A 15566-nucleotide genomic window follows, 5' to 3' on the forward strand; every position below is an offset into this window, starting at 1 on the left:
GATGTCCTCCTCCATTTCTCCTCCCAGATTTCTCCCTCTGTGTACTCTCTCTGCCTGCAGCCCCGCCTGTCCTTCCCTGCTTTGCTAATGGCCACTTCTTTATTACACCATCAGGTGTGTTAGACAGGCACAGTAACACAGCTTCACAGAGCTAAACAACTGCAACATGAACAGAAGTAACACACCTTAAAATAGTCTACTACAATCCGTCTTGGGCCTTTTTGACAGTTAATGTGGGTTTGGATTAAAGCTGCCAGGAACTTAATCTGCTATTGTCTTGCGATCTAATTTTTTTTTCTTGCTTTTTCATTACAGGCAAAGAAAAGGAAAAGAGCAGAGCGTTTTGGGATTGCATAATGAAAAGTTCATGCTTTCTGCCCCATAGTGGTTTCCATTTCTCAAATTCTTCTTGGTTTTTTATACACACACACACACACACACACACACACACACACAGCCATGTGCCTCACAGTGAGGAAGCGTGTACCTTGGTACATCCTTGAATTCCAGCAGCAGTTTGGTTTAACTGCTACTCTGCATTTAAGGTTGTTATATTTTTGTTTTTAATTATTTTGCTTATTAATAAAAAAAGAAAGAAAAGAAAACATGTGTTTTATTAGGTGCTCCTTTAAATTCCTAGAGCTAGGTTAGGAAAACCACACAGAGAGAGTGTCAGTGGCAAATATTAGGGGGAATTAACTGTAATGCCTTCATCCCATGGAAAAGAAGATAAGAAAAGATTGAGTCTATCTTTTAAGCCTACTTAGTATGTTTTTCATACCCACAGATATGCTTTTATTTATTTTTCATGATGAGGCCAAGTCACCCAAAGGTTGAAATAGCCAGGTGGTGGTGGTGCATGTCTTTAATCCCAGCACTCAGGAGGCAGAGCCAGGCGGATCTCTGTGAGTTCAAGGCCAGCCTGGTCTACAGAGTGAGTTCCAGGACATCTAAAGCTATGCAGAGAAACCCTGTCTTGAAAAACCAACCAAATAAATAAATAAATAGAGGTTGAGATAATGTGGAGAAAGTGTGGGAGATTTTAGGAAATGTAAAGAATAAGATATGGGACATTGAATGAAGCCTAACTGGATAAAATAGAATCCATTATGAAAGGGCCCCGTTTCCCAGGATGGTTGGCATGGCACTGTCTGATTAGAGCAGAGGTCAGCGTGTGGGACCTTGGTGGTTATAGCTCAAGCAGGTGACTGGGCTGGCCACTCCTTTGGTAGAAGGATAGACACCTGAGTCAAGACCAGATGTCAGAGATGCTAAGTGTTGTTACCTAGGTTGTTGGGATGTAAGTAGAACAAGATGCCTGGTGTTTTTGCTCCCCATCCCAGTGTGGGGTCAGACACAGGGATGTATCTGCTGGGTAAGCACGTTATGGCTGCACTTTGTAGTCAGGCTCTGTGCTCCTTGGTCCTCTTCTGCTGCAGAGTGCTATTGCAGCTGTGGTGGGAACGTGTCGTGGGTGTCACTAAAATTCATTCTCTTTTTCTGAGTCACCTACTTAGCAGAGGTTTGGCTGACTAAGCAGACTGCTTGTTTCTCTAAGTTACATGTAAGTCTGAAACCTGCTCCTTAGCCTTTTCGATGTGTTAAGTCCTCTCCTCATGTCCCTTCTTTTTTCTCCTGGTTTTTGAGAGAGATCTCACTGCAACCTGGAGGAGGCCTTGAATCGGTTCAGCCTTCTTAGCCTTCTAAGAGCTGTGATTACGGGCAAACACCACCACACCTGCTTGGGTTTCTCATTTTAATCTCTGTATTTCTGGATCAATAAATGCTTGGTTTGGGAGATTTCTTTAGGAAGGTCATAAAAGTTACTTTAGTTGAAAACTTTGCTACCATAATTAAATCTTGTGTTGCTGTGATGTAAATCTTTGTCCTTATTTCTACCAAAACCAGCTGGTTTTTTGATTAATAGAAAGTTAACCTTTCTAACATTGCAGTCTTGTGCCATAAAGCATGATGTGTGCCTGTAATCACAACACTCCTGGGGCAGACTCAGGCCTGCTAGAAAGGTTTAGGAGAACTTCAATGGTGCCGTGGTGAACAGAGCAAAGTTTGCCATTTATTGTGAAATTAGTCTCCTCTGAGACCTTGGAAAAACTGAACACAGAAGGAAAAGTTGATTAAACTTATATCACCTCATCCACAGCAATGATGTAATTGGGTGAGTTTCTCTTCCCATCATTCTCTTCTGTCAGCCCCACCCCCCCCCTTTTTACACAAAACTGTAACCTCCAGTTACTTTTTTCATCTCCACAGTGTCTTCATCTGAAAACCAGAGAATTGGTGTTTTGTATTAGGAGACAGAGTATAGGTTCTTTAGTATTTGTATCCCAGAATGATTATAAATAAATAAATATTGAAGGAATAAAGTAGATGCTGATAATAGAATGTAGCAGTGGGGGTCCTTCAATGTGGCGTTGGTTTTTTGAGACAGAATGTCTCTATGTAGGTAGCCCTGGCTGTCCTGTAATTCCCTTTGTAGACCAGGCTGGCTCAAATTCAGAGAGATTTGCCTGCCTCTGCCTCCTCAATGTTAAAGTCATTCCTGGTATCTATGTGATTTTTTTTGTTTTGTTTTTTGTTGTTGTTGTTTTGAGACAGTGTTTCTCCATTTAGCCCTGGATGTCTTGGAACTTGTTCTGTAGACCAGGCTGGCCTTGAACTCAGAGAGCCCCTCTCCCCTCATTAAGGTGTGAGACTCCACAACCCAGCACTGATCTTTATCTCTTTGTCCTCCATAACCTTGCAGAGACATACTCCACTCAACCTAGGGTTCTTTCTGCTCTCATCCACCCTCATTTTTGAGACAGTGTCTCACTTTGTAGTCCAGGCTGCTTCTGAATTCACAGCATCCTTCAGCATCAGCCTCCTGAGTGCTAGGATTACTACCACGGCTGGCTAAGAGTCTTTTTGTGGTTTTACTTTTATGTGTGTATGACATAGACATGTGTTCATATAGGTAGGTATGTGTGCCTGTTGAAGCTGGTAGTCCACATCAGGTTTCTCACCATTTGATTTATTGAGACAGGGCCCCTTTCTGAATCTGGAACTCATTGACTTAGCTAGGCTGGCCAGCCAATAATTTCCAAGGATCTACTGTCTCTAACCTCCATTTTTGGAATTATAGACAAATGCTACTGGACCTGCCTTTTTATGTGGGAACTAGGAGTCCAAACTCAGGATCTTTATACTTGAGCAGTAGGCAGTTACTGACTAGCCCCAGGTCCTCTTCTTATTCCACAGGGCTTTTTTTTTGTTTTTTGAGACAGGGTTTCACTGTGTAGTTTTGGTGCCTGTCCTGGATCTCACTCTGTAGCCCAGACTGGCCTTGAACTCACAGAGATCCGTCTGGCTCTGCCTCCCAGGTGCTGGGATTAAAGGCATGCACCACCACTGCCTGGCTCTTTTTTCCCTTTTTTTTTTTTGGTTTTTCGAGACAGGGTTTCTCTGTGTAGCTTTGCGCCTGTCCTGGAACTCACTTCGTAGCCCAGGCTGGCCTCGAACTCACGGAGATCCGCCTGGCTCTGCCTCCCGAGTGCTGGGATTAAAGGCTGCGCCACCACCTCCCAGCTCTTTTTTCTCTTTTAATTAACCCTTTTTGTTCCGTTTCTCTAGCTGTTCATACAATGGTCAGAAGATTCTCTTAACTTCTAAGCCTGAACGTCCTCTTCTGTGTCCTTTAGTCATTCCACACAATGAGCGTGAGTAGATTAGAATGCCTATGTTTTTACTAATTTAGTCTTTAGAACCCAAGTCCATTTTGTTTGGCTAGACAGACATCTAGGTTTGGGACCCAAGCACTGTTCTTCATCTCCCAGTCTTCTGTGGTTGATACATCGACATTCCCCAGAAGTTCTTAAGGGATCTGTGCTAGCCATAGTGAGGGCTGGCTCCCTTAGCTGTACAGTTGTACCTTTTGATGGTTCTGCCATCTCTGAGAACTGCTGGAGGTAGAAACTTTAGGGGTGACGGCTATAGGAAGGAAGGTATAAGAGCAATATTTCTTGAGTCTTTGAGACGTGTTAGTCTGACATGAGAAACAGGGAGGAGGGAATTCAGATAGTTGAAACAAGATGACTTTTTTCCCCTCTGGTTTTTCAATACAGGGTTTCTCTATGTAGCCTTGGCTGTCCTGGAACTCTGTAGACCAGGCTGGCCAAGAACTCAGAGATCTACCTGCCTCTGCCTTCCGAGTGCTGGGATTAAAGGCGTGTGCTACTCTGCCTGGCTAGAATAATTTTTTTCTTGTTTCTTTCTTTTTTTTTTTGGTTGGTCTCAAACTCACAGATAAGTTTTTCTTAACTTCTCTCATACAAGGCCTCTGATAGACAGTGGCACTTATTTTCTGTTTATTAATCCCTCCAAAATCTAATATCCCTTTCTTGTTTTCTTCTTGAGGTAAGTCTCTTATAGCCCAGGCTGGCCTCAAATGGGCTATGAAGCAAGCTGAGGGTGACCTTGAATTTCTGGATCTTTCTGTTTCTCCCTCTGTAGGGCTTGGATTACATGCCTGTGCCAGTATGCCTTATTTTATGTGGTGCTGGGCAGGAACTCCATATTCACTAGGCAAGCACTCTATCAGCCATGCTACATCCCATCCCTGAGCTCACTAGTTTTTCTCTTGAAAGACATTGGAAAAGGTTCTGTACCCTGCCAACCCTTTGGATCCAAAGTGTTTTTCAACTTTCTCACTTTGTGTTGTCCCTGAATTCAGTTTGCTGCCTCTCATATCATTTAACAACAGATTAAATAGATTAAAACATATTATTGCGTGTTAACTACCTGGGTCCGATTCCTTGTACCTTACTACTTAATTGCTCTGTGACTGTTTGCAAACTACTGTGAGGGTTACAGTATTAATTAAATGACGTTATGATGTGCTTAAGCACACATTCCTAATTAGTTTACATAGTAGTTTCTGTGAGCATTAACTCTGAAATTTACCCAAGCAAAAACAGATCTAGGATAAGTGGTAAACTCACCCCCACCACAAGTAGGTTCCAGCTAGAGGATGGGGGTCAGGTGGTGAGTGGAGTAATCTGCGCCTTTGTGTTTGTAAATGCACCCGTTTATGCAGTCTGGGTTCTTTCGGGGGCGGCAGGTGGGTGAGACTGAGAAGAGGCCTAAGCATTGCCCCTTTAGTCTAGCTCATTGGCAGGAAAGCTTTGATGGAATAAATGGGACAGAGAGAGCCAAGTGGTTCAGTGAGTCCTGGGACTCCAGCAAGATTACTTTGCCACCCCTGGCTCCGATGCCTTATGAATTGTGCTGTAGGCATGTGGGAGTTTTTATAGTGGATTCAGCATTTGAAACACTTAACTACAATGGGGAGCTGCCGGTTGATTTAAGCCTTAAGTCCTCTCTTTCCCAGCCTCTGTCCATCCTCTATCTGTGTGTCCCAGTCATCATTCCCCATACCCTTAGTGTTTCCTTTCTTGCTCCATGGTCCTCATCTTCTTAGTCCTCTTTTTCTTAAAAAGGTTCTTTTCTTAGATCCTTTAGTTCTTAGTCTCCCAGTGTAAACGTGACCCTCAATTAGGGAGAAGAGCTCACCACTGAATTCTAAACTCTTTGACTGCTTTTATTTTTCTTTTTTCAGGTTCAAGTGCTGGATTGTGTCATGTGACCGTCCCAAAACTCAGAGCACCCTATGGCCATCTTTGCCCTTTGTCACATAACTTGAAAACTGCCTGATGGCCTTTTTGTAATGGTTCCTTCCTGGAAACCTTGGTTTCAGTGGAGAAGTCCTTTCCTGGCATTCCAGTGCCCCTGTCAGCCCCTGTCCTCAAACACCCTAACAAACAAAGGCAATCACACACATGATGTAACAGATACACAAGGAAAGAATTACACTAGTAACGATACTTCCAGAGGAGACTGGCCAGTCCACGCAGGTAAGGTGTGAGAAGTACCAGGTCCTACTCAACTGCGAGGCCATGTCCTCAAGCCTCTTAGGGGATAGGAAAGACCAGGAAACTGAGGCTTAACTCAGGTTTGTATTCATAAGAGAACCCCTTCCCCCTGGAAAGGTATTTACTTGGTGGTAATAAAGAGGCAATATTTGAAGTTTAATGCCCCAGCTCTCTAAACTGTAGAGAAGTTTACCTGATAACTAATTATCCGACCCTTCCTTACCTTTTCCAAGATTAAGAGGCATTTGACCTTGGAGGAAAGCATCTTCTCTCTGCTTTTCTATTCCTCTCCTCCACCAAGGAAGTGTGGTTAGTGTTGATGGTCAAATGTGTCTTGTTCTTTAAGATGGGTAGAAAAAGAGGATGAAGAACAGGGCCAGAGAGGAGAGGCTTGGGACTCACAGCTGCTACATGGGAAGTGAGTTGAAAGGCTTAACCCTTGTCCATTCCTCATAGGAGACATCTTACCTCCTTTTCTCACTATGAGAATAGGAGTTAGGTGCCAAGGATAGTCACATACCTTTGTCCTTTCTATGGTCTGGCCCAAGTGAGAGAAACATGCTCTTAGGAAGCACAGACCTTCCTGGCCAGGCTTCAGTTCAGTACTTTTTCTACCATAATGGCCGGCTCTACACGTGATCATTTTGCTGTAATCTCCCCTCTCCCCCCATCCTCTTAAGACTTGTCTGGAGCCAAGAGGCCACTGGTGAGGTATGGTTAGGGTGTGGAGATTTTCAGCTCCTTGGCTTCAGGCATTGTCCAGCTGAGAGGCAGAGGGTGCTTGTGCTCTGAAGCCTGTGACTCCTTTAAGCCTCACATTGTGGTGCCCTGGTTATCTAGTCCCACAGCGAGAGGTATTTTATGTCCATAAAGTGCCCGTGGTAAGTGCTCAGAATTCATCTCTTGGCTGTGGCGGGTGCTGCTGTTTCTCATTCCATCAAGGGGAAGGAACTGAGGCACAGTGAGTCCAGAGGAGGGTGGATCAGGATTGTGGGAGGAATGAATGGGCCCAGTTAGTGACTTGAAGTGGCAACTAATTGCTTGCCTGCTTCCTAAGCCTTCCAAACCAAGGACTCTCCATCCTCCCATCCTCTGCTGTAACTGGCCTTGTCACATGCCTGTACTGTCCCCTCCCTGCTTTCAGGTACTGCTATATTCCAAAAATAAAAGATAAAATTATAGACACTCTGCTCCCTTGTTCTCCCTTCTTCCACCCTGAGCTTTGGGGTAGGGGGACTAAAATGTCCCCCCTTCAGAATCCCTTCCACCTTGGTCTGCTGGCTGTATTCCCTAGCCTAGAGCAGTGATTTGGATTCAGATGCCCTGTAACCTTCAGCCTCTTTACTATTTTCTTGACCCTTAACCCTTCCCAGACCTGGGGGACTCTGGGATTTCTACTTTTTATTGACCTGAAGATAGAGGCTGAGAGCAGGGGCATTCCACAGGCTCTTTGGTCTCTTGGCTGAGGGGAATTTGGGGATAAGCAGGCTGTACCCTCTGGCTAAATAATACCATGAATAAGGTAGGCCTGAGGGGTAGTTTAGTAGCTCTCATAGATTCTGGATGTTGAGGTTCCCTTCCCCCCGGCTCTTAAGTCTGAACTTTCTGTTTCCATGACCACTCAGCTCAACCCGTTTGGCTCAAGAAGGTTGGTTAGGGTGATTATGGGTTAGAAGCTTCCATGTGTCAGCCCTCCTGCCCTTTACCCCCATTCCCAACCCTGGAGGCGTAATACAAGTGCTTAAGTAGGTTGGTATTGGGGAGAGCAGGGCTTGGGGAGTAAGGACCAATGGGGCGCAGTGGGCAGGGTCCCTCCCGTTCCAGTAAAGCCAAATACCAAAAAAATGAAAAGTCACAATAAATAAATAAATAAAAAATTCCCAGGCCCTTCCTTTGCCCCATCCTCACTCCACTTCTGACGACTGCTGGAAGGGGAGAAGGAAGAAGCGGAGAATGGACTTTTGATTTCCTCCTACTGAGTTGTCAGGGGAACTCCCCAAACTGTACCAAGCCTCTCGCCTTGCTGGTAGAAAAAGGAGGCTTGGGGCAGGGCTTTCATTGTACTCCCATTTCCGTCTTTCTGCTCTGTCTCTGTCTAGTCTCTTAGTCTTTAGCCTCTACTCCTTTGCCTTCTCAGTGCTGCTCTATTTGTTCCTGTCTCCATCCTTCCGTCTTCTCTCTCTGTCTCTACATCTCTGTCTTCTTGCCAAACCTTCTCACCTGCAAATCTCAGATACATTCCACCCTGACTGCCCTTCCTTCCTCCCAACCCCTCACCCTCCATCCCCACCTGCCTCCCTCTGTTGTATTGCACACTGCTTGGTCAGGGAACAAGGTGTGATGTTCACGGGAAGAGGTGGAGGGCGCTCTAGGGTTTGGGGGAATGGGGACCAGGGCCGGGGTTCTTGGGGTAGGGTTTATGAGGGAGGCATCCACTGTAGCCCACACCTTAGGAGCAGCCACAGCGATCCACCACCATGCCAGGGATCTTGCCGTAGATAATCTGCTGCTTGTCATTGAAGTAGAGCATGTTGATTGGGGACATCTTGGTAGGGGTGCAGCAGGGCCCCGCAGAGCCTCTTGGGTTGGCCTGTTGCACCAAGTGGGTGTGTGGATACTTTTGCATGAACATGTACTCGCACTGGCCGGAGCAGTAGTTGGCCTTGTAGCGCTTAGGTGCGATGATCCAGTCCCAGCCAAAAGCCTCAAAGTCCACCGTGAGAGGGTATCGGCAGCAGCGGGACTCACTGGAGTGTTCATCGCAGTCCAGGCCTAGGTTCCGCCGGGACCTTTTTGTGTTCTCTAGGACTCGAAGCTCCATGAAAGGATGCTGAGGGTCAGGGAGAGGGGAAAGAGATGTGACAAAGCCCTGAACAATTTCTCTTACTTTCCTACCTGCATCTCAAGAGGAGCATCAGATCAGAAACCATTGACATCTTCGCTGGCTCACTGCCCCCACCCACAGATCTACCCACTTCTCTGCCATCCAGCTAGCTCTGCTGCTCACTTTGCTTCATTCTTCCTTTCCTGGCAGTGTGACCTCATCAGTTCCTTGGCCCAGGGCCTCATCAAGGGCCAGGTTGTTTAGTTTTGATTTGAGATGGGATCTCACATAGCTCAGGCTGGCCTCAAATTTGCTATGTAGCAGAAAATAGTCTAGAACTCCTGATCCTCCTCTCTGGTCCCCCTAGTGCTAGGATTAGATAACACCACGCCCAGACAAGGGTCAGTTTTGTGTTCCCACGGGTCTCCCACTAACTGACACCTTCACCTCAATCCAGTTTCAGTTTTCAGCTGTTACAGGGCTTAATCCCTGAGAAGTGATAGTTTGCCACCCCACCTCCACCTCCTCTGGAATTAGTTCCTGGCCCCACCTCCACATTCCTGATTTTTTTTCTGACCCCTATCTCCTGGGGACAGGTTACACATATCCACCACCACTTCAGGCCCCCTGCTCACCAGCCCCTCAGCTCCTGGCCCAAGGGAAGTGACAGCCAGGTCTGTACCACTGGGGTCAAAGGCGTTGATCTCCACGCCCCAGTTGCTCTGCGGCTGCCGAAACCAGCTGTGTAGTACTTGCTTGAAGTCGATGCTCTGCCAGTGGCCGGACCGCGAGTGCAGCTCGATCTTCAGTGAACGGATGCGGATGTGCCGCCGGCCTCCACCCCCTCCCCCTGCGGTCCCTTCCCCAGTTAGGGGTTTCAGTCGCAAGATCTGCAGGTAGACTGTGGCTGGGCGGGGCACAGGCCGAAGGTACACCCACAGCTGGGCCTTGAGGACCTTTGTGAACATCACCTTGGGGCTGAAGTGGAAATGGCAACAGAGAGGGCTGCCATCTGTCTGCACTGCAGGGTCCGCTGATGAGAGAGAAGGGGGCACAGCGTCAGCAAAGGGTGTTTGCAGAGGGGTTTAGCAGCCCTGGGTGGCTTTAGCAGATTCTTCTCAGCCTGTTTTCCAGTTCTTCTTCACCCTTCTGTGTCTTGTTGTCTACTATGTCTCTGGTACCTAAAATCATCTCATCTCTAGGATGATAAATTTGTTTACTTACTGATCAATACCCTTTCCCTATACCATTTCTCCCAGCACAGAGGATCCACCGACCAAATGACCTGCTAAGGTAGTTACTGAGTCTCCGAAGCCTTCTCTGCCTCTAGCCTTTTCCGATCTTTAGTGTTCTTCATAGAAGCTGTATCTCTTACTGTACCTGCTGCCCTCAAGTTACTTTGCCCCATTTCTGCCCTGGTTTGTCTAGTGAGGAGGTGGAGCCTGGCAGCCCACCCCCCAAAAAGCAAAGGAGGCATCAGAGGAAACAGCCCAAGGTTCAAAGAGATGGAGTGTGGGCTAAATTTATAAAGTAAACCAGAATTCAGATCTAGGCTCCTTATTCCCAACAGCGTATCTTACAGAATGGAACGACCAACCATTTCCTGTGTTTCTACTGCTGCCAGCAGAGATACTCATCTCGGCTTTTGAGAGAAGGAAAAACTATGGAGTGTCCCACTTGCCCAGAGCATCAGAAATAATACTTAACACACCAAGTCAACTGTAAGCAGCCATCTTTTTTTTTTTTTTTCAAGACAGGGTTTCTCTGTGTAGCTTTGGAGCCTGTCCTGGATCTCACTCTGTAGCCCAGGCTGGCCTTGAACTCACAGAGATCTGTCTGCCTCTGCCTCCCAAGTGCTGGGATCAAAGGTGTGCGCCACCACCGCCCAGCTAGGTCTCGATATCTCCCTTCCCTTCTATTCCAGCTCCTCTCATTTTTCCTTAAACTCTTTTCAGTCTTTGTTGTTTCGAGGCAGCTTTGTTTTGTGTCCTTGGCTTCTCTGGAACTAAGTGGCCCATGCTGGCCTCAGCTAACAACAGTCTTCCTGTGCCATGATGCCTAGCTCTTCCTGACCTCCTAAGTGTGTTAGAGATGCCCTAGATCATGTAGCCTTTGGACAGGTATGTCCATTCTCACTGTAGGCAGGAAGAATGGTATGAGGTTTTTCCAGAGCCATGGAAGTGTGGTGACGATGTCTAGGCCCTTGCCTGTCACACCCAGCATTACCACCTGCACAATCTGTTGTCTCTGGTTAGCTCCCCATCACCCCAGGAGGAGGGTTCTCCAAATGTGGTGAGGGAGAAAGTACTTAATGACTATAGCCTCAGAACATGACACACCATGTCCTGTAGCACCTCTCCTTTTGTTCTTCCAAGATCCCAGTGTTCTGATATTCTCTCTTGACGTAGAGTAGGGATAAGATTAGGAGGACAGTTTGGGGCAGGAAAGATACTGAAGAGATCAGAGTCCAAAGGCATATCACATCTAATTGGAGCATAGATTATTTGTGCATGCGTGCATGTGGTGTGTGCGGTGCATGTGCATGTGTGTGTGTGTGTGTGTGTGTGTATTACTGGGGAGCAAACCCAGGGCCTCACACCTGCTAGGCAAGCACTCTACCACTGAGCTACATTCCCGGTCTCTATTTTGAGACAGAGTTGCCCAGGCTGGCTTTGAACTTCAGAAATTCCTGCCTCAATCTCCTGAGTAGCTGGGATTACATGCAGTGCCACCAGGTCCAGCTAGAACCATCTGTTTCTTGTCGTTAGGTTCTTATCTCTCTGAAAGTTTATACTTGTCTTGAGACTGTTTTGTCGTCATGGTAGTTTCTGTGTGTCCCATAATGTCAAGCAGTAAATTATGTTGAATGGCAGGTTCTTCCCAGACTCTTCTCTGGCAGCAACCAAAGTAAGTTTACCCATTGCCTGGCTTGTTGCCCACTATCTAACCTTACTGACCATACTTCCCGGTGTGATACAGATAATTCTGTGCGTTAAATAGTGTGGAAAATAATAGCTTATTATTATGATTTTATAATGAATAAATGTTCATTTTATAAACTAAGCAGCCCACTTAAAGCTGAGACAAGGCAATAGGATACCCTCTTAAGCCTGGTTCCTTTGGACAAGGGTTCCTCTCTTTTCTACCACAGGGAATCCACATATATGTCTCTGTGTATGTGCAGACAGTGTTCCTAAGGAACAAGATGTGGGGAAGAAGTTGGAGAAGATAAGGTAAGAATGAAGAAGGCAGGTTAGAGGAGATCAGCAGAGGAACAGAGTGGGGTCGCACTAAGGAGAGGAAATGTTTGGGAAGTGGGAGGCTGGGTGGGCTAGGCTGGAGTGGGCAGGGGTTAAGAGGGCAAAGGTAGGAGAGTCAAGCCTCCTGGGGTGGAGATGGTGAGGTGCAGAAGGAACAAAGGAGCAGGTAAAGCCACAGAGGAAAGGACTGGAGAGTCCCCAACACCCATTTCGCCCAGCTCTAGTGGGGAGGGGAAGGGGCCACATCTGTGTTGGATTGATTTGGTTGGTGGCAGGCGGCAGGTCAGGTTTAGTAGGCGGTGCTGATGGGGGAGAGAGGTCATTGCACTATTTTCAGCAAAGGCCCAACCCCCTCTCTGCCTACAGCCTCCACCCCACCACACACCCTCTCCCAACTCAGGCTGGATGGCCCAGGGGCAGGAGGTTGGGCGAGAGGGCAGGGGCCTCTTAGTGAGCACAGGAGACAAACTGAGGGGCTGGGCTTGGCTCCCAGAAGAGCAGGGGGCTGGGTTCCCAGGGATGCAGGCTAGGGTGGGAGAGTGAGAGGGTAGAGGGAACTAGGGCAGGCAGAACAGCCTAGGAAAGGTGGGGGCTGGGGTCCGGGGTTGGCTGGGGGAGGGGAGGCAGGGGGAGGGGAGCAGAGGCCATCTCTGCTGACAAACACCTCCCCCGATTAGCAGAGCACAAGTCTCTTATTAAAGCGGGTCCCTGGGGATTAGACTATAAAAGTCTCTTTTTCCTTTTCCCCTCTCTCTCTCCCTCCCCTCCCCTCAGCTCCCCCTCCCTCTCTTAAGGTCGCAGCTAGACTCTTAAAGGGGAAGTACAATACCTGGTTTTGAAACCCAGTTCCTGGATTACCTAAAGTCCTGGAGTGGTACTAAAATGGCAGTTAGGGTGAAACCCCAGCCTCAGCTACTGGTGCGCTCCCACCCCCCGGTATCCCACCCCCGGGCTCACCTCCACTGCCCAATTCAGGCATTCATTCCCTGCACTTCTGCTGCTCCCCACTACCAGAGTTAATTCTGGGCTCAAGCCTTTTGGTTAAGGGATGCTAGGAATAGTGAAGGGCAACGGGAAGCCCACAGCTCGGTCACTCACCCTGGAAATACACACTTTACACCACACAGACCAGAATAAGAAAATTTTAGGTCATTCATAATTTCTCTACAACTGTTTTCTAGATAGAATCCTTTCCCCATCCCTGCCTCTAGCAATCTCAGACTGACTATGGTTTCCAAAAGTAGAAGCATTAAGAACAAGGGAGACTGAGAACCCAAGATCAGATCCCCATGCCTACACACACACACACACACACACACACACACACACACACACACACACACACCAGAGAGAGAGAGAGTTTTCTGGTTCTCAGAGTTTTCTTTACAAGCCTGACTAAGTTGGAGTTGAATTCTGCAGAAACTGGGTGGTAGTGCCAGGCACTCAACCTTCCAGATGCACACCTGGGTTCCTGTACCTCTACCATTGGGGGTGGGCTACTAGGATTTCCCGCAGCCCCCAGCTTTTTATGACCCATCTGCCAATAAACCAGTCTCTCCCCCCCCTTCTGTTCAGAGTCATAAAAACCAAAGGAGGGGGCTTGCCAAACCACTAGGGAATAGAGAAAGCCTGGTTCCCTGGAGTTGGGGACACACACACACACACACACACACACACACACACACACACACACACGACAGTCAGTGGGGGAGGGGAGGAGGGAGTCACCTGACCCTGGGGAGAGCAGGCAGTGGGGGTGGTAGTATTGGCCTGGATTTTCCAGGCCATAAAATTTCAAAGCAGCTCATGTCTATTAGAGTGTTCATCCTCCGTTTGGCCAGGGGCTCGGATGCCTGGGTTCTCCCATCCCCCCATCTAGTTCTTTCTCCCTGGGTCTTCTCTGGCTCCAGCCGTGGGTAGGACAGGGATACGGGACAGAACACTAAGGTGGGAGTAACCAAATGATACTCATTAAGTCGCAAGCGCAGTGGAGTTGAGTTGCTCGAACTCTTTCTGTACAAGAGGGAAAAGCTCTTCAAGCTCTTAGGGGATGCCCAGTGCGAGCGAGATCAGGTGCAGAGAGGAAAGGTGTCAGTCGGAGGGACACCAGGTTTGGGTCCTATGCCTGTGCGGTTAGAGGAACCTCAGTTCTCCGCAGCCTGGTGGGCGCCTCACGGAGCCCTAGGTAGGAGTTGGAGCTGGTGCCAAAGCAATGGGCAGATGGCACTGCGGCCCAGCTGGGACTGACTGCACGAGTCACGGAATCTCCCCGCCTAGCGCTGCAAGGAGAGTCACTGTTGGGTGCCAGTTTCTGGACCACTTCAACTTGAATCTTTTTCCGCACAAGGGGTGGGAAGCACTATCTCACAACCTGCCCGGTTTGGCCGCCCTCCCCCCAACGTGCCACCCCCCTCCCCAACGGGGCGTGCACTCAACTCCGCTGCCCATCTTCACTGCTCGAAAAAGTTGTGTGGAGTGGCCAGACTCCCCAATCCGTCAAGTTTTTGCAGAAAGGGCTTCCGGGTCCTTCCCGAGATTGGACCGCACCGCGCGCACCCCGCAGCCCACTTACTCTCTTGGGCCATGCTTATGACCGTCTCGGTGGTAGCGTGGTACTCGTCCTCTTCCAAGAAGTCCTCGGGCTGCAGCGCGTCGCCTTGGAAGTCGTGCAGATCCAGGATCTGCTGCAGCGGCGGCGCCTTAGGCAGCAGCTGCTTCACCACCTCCCGGCTGATGTTGGGCGCCTCCTTGAGCCGCAGTTTGCTCAGGATCTGCGACTTGATGCTCTCCAGGCGCAGCTCGCGGCTGTGCTGCCGCCACAAGCAGACGGGGCAGCCGTCCGGCTCCGGCGCCGCGGACGCGGCCGGCCCGCTCGAGCGCTCCCCCCCGACCCCCGGCCGCCGCCGCCGCCGCCGCTGCCGCCGCCGCCGCCGCCGCGGGGCCCTCGGCCGCCTCCCCCCGGGGCCGCAGCTCCAGGGCGAGGAGCAGGAAGCCCAGCAGCAGCGGGGCCGCGAGCACCATGCTGCAGGGGAGGGGAGGAGGACTGGGGGGCGGGGACGCCGGAGTCCCGCGGGGAGGGGGCGGAGGGAAGAGGGAGGAGGAGGAGGAGGAGGGGGTCCGGGCGGCGCGGGATTGGGGGCTGCCCGGCCGAGGGGGGGGCCGGGGGCCGGGGGCGGCGGGGCGCACGGGCGGGGCGGGCGGGCGGGCGGCCGGGGCGGGCGGCTGGGGGGGCCCGAGCCCGGGCCGGGCCCTTTATAGCCCCGGCCCCCGTGTCGTCAGCGGCCGCGATTGGCTGCGGAGCCAACAAAAGAGGTAGCGCTGTCATCCGAGGCGAGAGAGGGAGCCGGAGAGAGCCGAGGAAAAGAGAGAGAGAGAGAGAGAGAGAGAGAGAGAGAGAGGGAGGGAGCGAGAGAGCACGGGCCCAGAGAAAGATGAAGAGACCGAGCGAGGGATGAGGGGGAGGGGGAGTCGGGAGGGACCGAGGCAGAGAGACCGGGGACAGACGGAGCGAGGAGTGGGGTTGGGGGTGGGGGAAGAGGCAGACCCAGAGAGACC

At 49.6% G+C, this 15566-nt stretch overlaps 2 protein-coding genes across 5 annotated transcripts in view; one reads left to right on the forward strand and one right to left on the reverse strand.

The window, feature by feature from the left end:
* Window positions 1-7112, forward strand: part of Sarnp (SAP domain containing ribonucleoprotein) — a 64899-nt gene extending 57787 nt beyond the window's left edge. For 3 of the 4 annotated variants that reach the window (XM_052753715.1, XM_052753714.1, XM_052753713.1), the window contains one exon: window positions 316-7112. In XM_052753715.1, coding sequence (XP_052609675.1) covers window positions 316-357 — 42 coding nt within the window. In that variant the 3' untranslated portion in view covers window positions 358-7112. The remainder of the gene's footprint in view (window positions 1-315) is intronic. The other variant, XR_008221735.1, reaches the window with a different exon arrangement.
* Window positions 5993-15074, reverse strand: Gdf11 (growth differentiation factor 11). The gene is given in 4 exon segments (XM_052753703.1): window positions 5993-8757; window positions 9387-9784; window positions 14584-14905; window positions 14907-15074. Coding segments are annotated over 4 exon segments (1227 nt in total). The 5' UTR covers window positions 15033-15074; the 3' UTR covers window positions 5993-8376.
* Window positions 15075-15566: the final 492 nt, after the last annotated feature.

This window comes from Peromyscus californicus, unplaced genomic scaffold, assembly GCF_007827085.1.
Source record: "Peromyscus californicus insignis strain IS unplaced genomic scaffold, ASM782708v3 Scaffold_24__1_contigs__length_46423439, whole genome shotgun sequence".
In the NCBI taxonomy this organism is placed as follows: Eukaryota; Metazoa; Chordata; class Mammalia; order Rodentia; family Cricetidae; genus Peromyscus; species Peromyscus californicus.